At 52.8% G+C, this 2,375-nt stretch overlaps 1 protein-coding gene across 1 annotated transcript; it reads left to right on the top strand.

Moving 5' to 3' along the window:
• Positions 1-8: 8 nt before the first annotated feature.
• HSPA2 (heat shock protein family A (Hsp70) member 2) lies at positions 9-2,319 on the top strand. The gene has a single exon (XM_008637262.2). It carries the CDS (start codon positions 107-109, stop codon positions 2,009-2,011), a length of 1,905 nt encoding a protein of 634 aa, XP_008635484.1. The 5' UTR covers positions 9-106; the 3' UTR covers positions 2,012-2,319.
• Positions 2,320-2,375: the final 56 nt, after the last annotated feature.

Here is a 2,375-nt window from a genome sequence, read left to right as displayed (position 1 = left end):
AGTATAACGCGGGCGGCGGCGCCCAAAGCCGAGCATATCGCGCCGCGGCGGCAGCGGGAGCGGGCGGGGAGGACACGGGCGAGCAGCAGCACAGAGAGCCGACACCATGTCTGCCAAAGGGCCGGCGATCGGCATCGACCTGGGCACCACATACTCCTGCGTCGGTGTCTTCCAGCATGGCAAAGTGGAGATCATCGCCAATGACCAGGGTAACCGCACCACACCCAGCTATGTGGCGTTCACCGATACAGAGCGCCTCATTGGGGATGCTGCCAAGAACCAGGTCGCTATGAACCCCACCAACACCATCTTTGATGCCAAGCGCCTCATCGGCCGCAAGTATGACGACCCCACCGTGCAGTCGGACATGAAGCACTGGCCTTTCCGTGTGGTGAATGAGGGTGGCAAGCCCAAGGTGCAGGTGGAGTACAAGGGGGAGATGAAGACCTTCTTCCCAGAGGAGATCAGCTCCATGGTGCTCACCAAGATGAAGGAGATTGCGGAGGCCTATCTGGGGTGCAAGGTGCAGAATGCTGTCATCACAGTCCCGGCGTACTTCAATGACTCCCAGCGCCAGGCCACCAAGGACGCTGGCACCATCACTGGCCTCAATGTGATGCGTATCATCAACGAGCCCACTGCAGCTGCTATTGCCTATGGCCTGGACAAGAAAGGAACCAGGGCTGGAGAGAAGAACGTGCTCATCTTTGACTTGGGAGGGGGCACTTTTGATGTGTCTATCCTTACCATTGAGGACGGGATCTTTGAGGTAAAGTCCACAGCTGGGGACACCCATTTGGGTGGGGAGGACTTTGACAACCGCATGGTGAACCACTTTGTGGAAGAATTCAAGCGCAAGCACAAGCGTGACATCGCTGGCAACAAGCGAGCGGTGAGGCGGCTGCGCACGGCTTGTGAGAGGGCAAAGCGCACTCTTAGCTCCTCCACGCAGGCCAGCATTGAGATTGACTCTCTCTTTGAGGGCATTGACTTCTACACTTCCATTACTCGTGCCCGTTTTGAGGAGCTCAATGCTGACCTTTTCCGTGGCACCCTGGAGCCAGTGGAGAAGGCTCTGCGTGATGCCAAGCTCGACAAGGGCCAGATCCAGGAGATCGTGCTGGTGGGTGGCTCTACTCGGATCCCCAAGATCCAGAAGCTGCTACAGGATTTCTTCAATGGCAAGGAGCTCAACAAGAGCATCAACCCCGATGAGGCTGTGGCTTATGGCGCTGCCGTACAAGCAGCTATCCTCATGGGAGACAAGTCTGAAAACGTCCAGGATCTGCTGCTGTTGGATGTCACCCCTCTGTCCCTGGGTATTGAGACGGCTGGAGGAGTGATGACTGCTCTCATCAAACGCAACACCACCATCCCCACCAAACAAACTCAGACCTTCACCACCTACTCAGACAACCAGAGCAGCGTCCTGGTCCAGGTGTACGAGGGTGAGAGGGCTATGACAAGGGATAACAACTTACTGGGCAAGTTTGACCTAACAGGTATCCCCCCAGCACCCCGGGGAGTCCCCCAGATCGAGGTCACTTTTGACATCGATGCCAACGGTATCCTGAACGTCAGCGCTGTGGACAAGAGCACGGGTAAGGAGAACAAGATCACCATCACCAATGACAAAGGTCGCCTCAGCAAGGATGACATTGACCGTATGGTGCAAGAAGCAGAGAAGTACAAAGCAGAGGATGAAGCTAACCGGGATCGGGTGGCAGCCAAGAACTCCCTCGAGTCCTACACTTACAACATGAAGCAGACAGTGGAGGATGATAAATTGAAGGGAAAGATCAGTGACCAGGACAAGCAGAGAGTGCTCGACAAGTGCAAGGAGGTGGTCTCTTGGCTCGATCGCAACCAGATGGCTGAGAAGGAAGAGTACGAGCACAAGCAGAAAGAGCTGGAGAAGCTCTGCAACCCGATCGTCACAAAATTGTACCGGGGAGATGGAGGGGCTGGGGCAGGCGGCTCTGGCGGCCCCACCATCGAAGAAGTAGATTAAAGAGGACTGAAGTATAGACTGGTTTATGGACAGTCACTCCATTCTTTGCTTTGTTTTTTTTTCTAACGTTTAAAGAAAACGTCCTTGCCGATAACAGAGTTTATTCTGTTGGGTGTGTATAAAGGCAGATCTGTCAGCTTGGTTTTGATAAGAGGGAAGGCACGTCCTGCTTTATAAGGTTAGTAATAGACAAATTTTGTTAATTCAGATACAGCTGTTTTTACTCTGGATGTTTGTCTCTGTTTCTTCTAAAGTAACCACTTGACTGTTGCAGTTGAAAAGTTCCAAGTTATGCATGAAAACCTTTACAGAAGATAAAAAAAAATTTGCCAAATTTGGCTTCTGGAAATTTTGGTAACAAATA

Source organism: Corvus brachyrhynchos, unplaced genomic scaffold, assembly GCF_000691975.1.
Source record: "Corvus brachyrhynchos isolate BGI_N302 unplaced genomic scaffold, ASM69197v1 scaffold245, whole genome shotgun sequence".
Taxonomy (NCBI): domain Eukaryota; kingdom Metazoa; phylum Chordata; class Aves; order Passeriformes; family Corvidae; genus Corvus; species Corvus brachyrhynchos.
The sequence above is the reverse complement of the archived record's forward strand: the minus strand, read 5'-3'. Positions and strand labels throughout refer to the sequence as shown.

Bases quoted from the DNA above. Each gene is read 5' to 3' on its own strand.
- HSPA2 (XM_008637262.2), top strand. From the start codon at position 107: ATGTCTGCCAAAGGGCCGGCGATCGGCATCGACCTGGGCACCACATAC.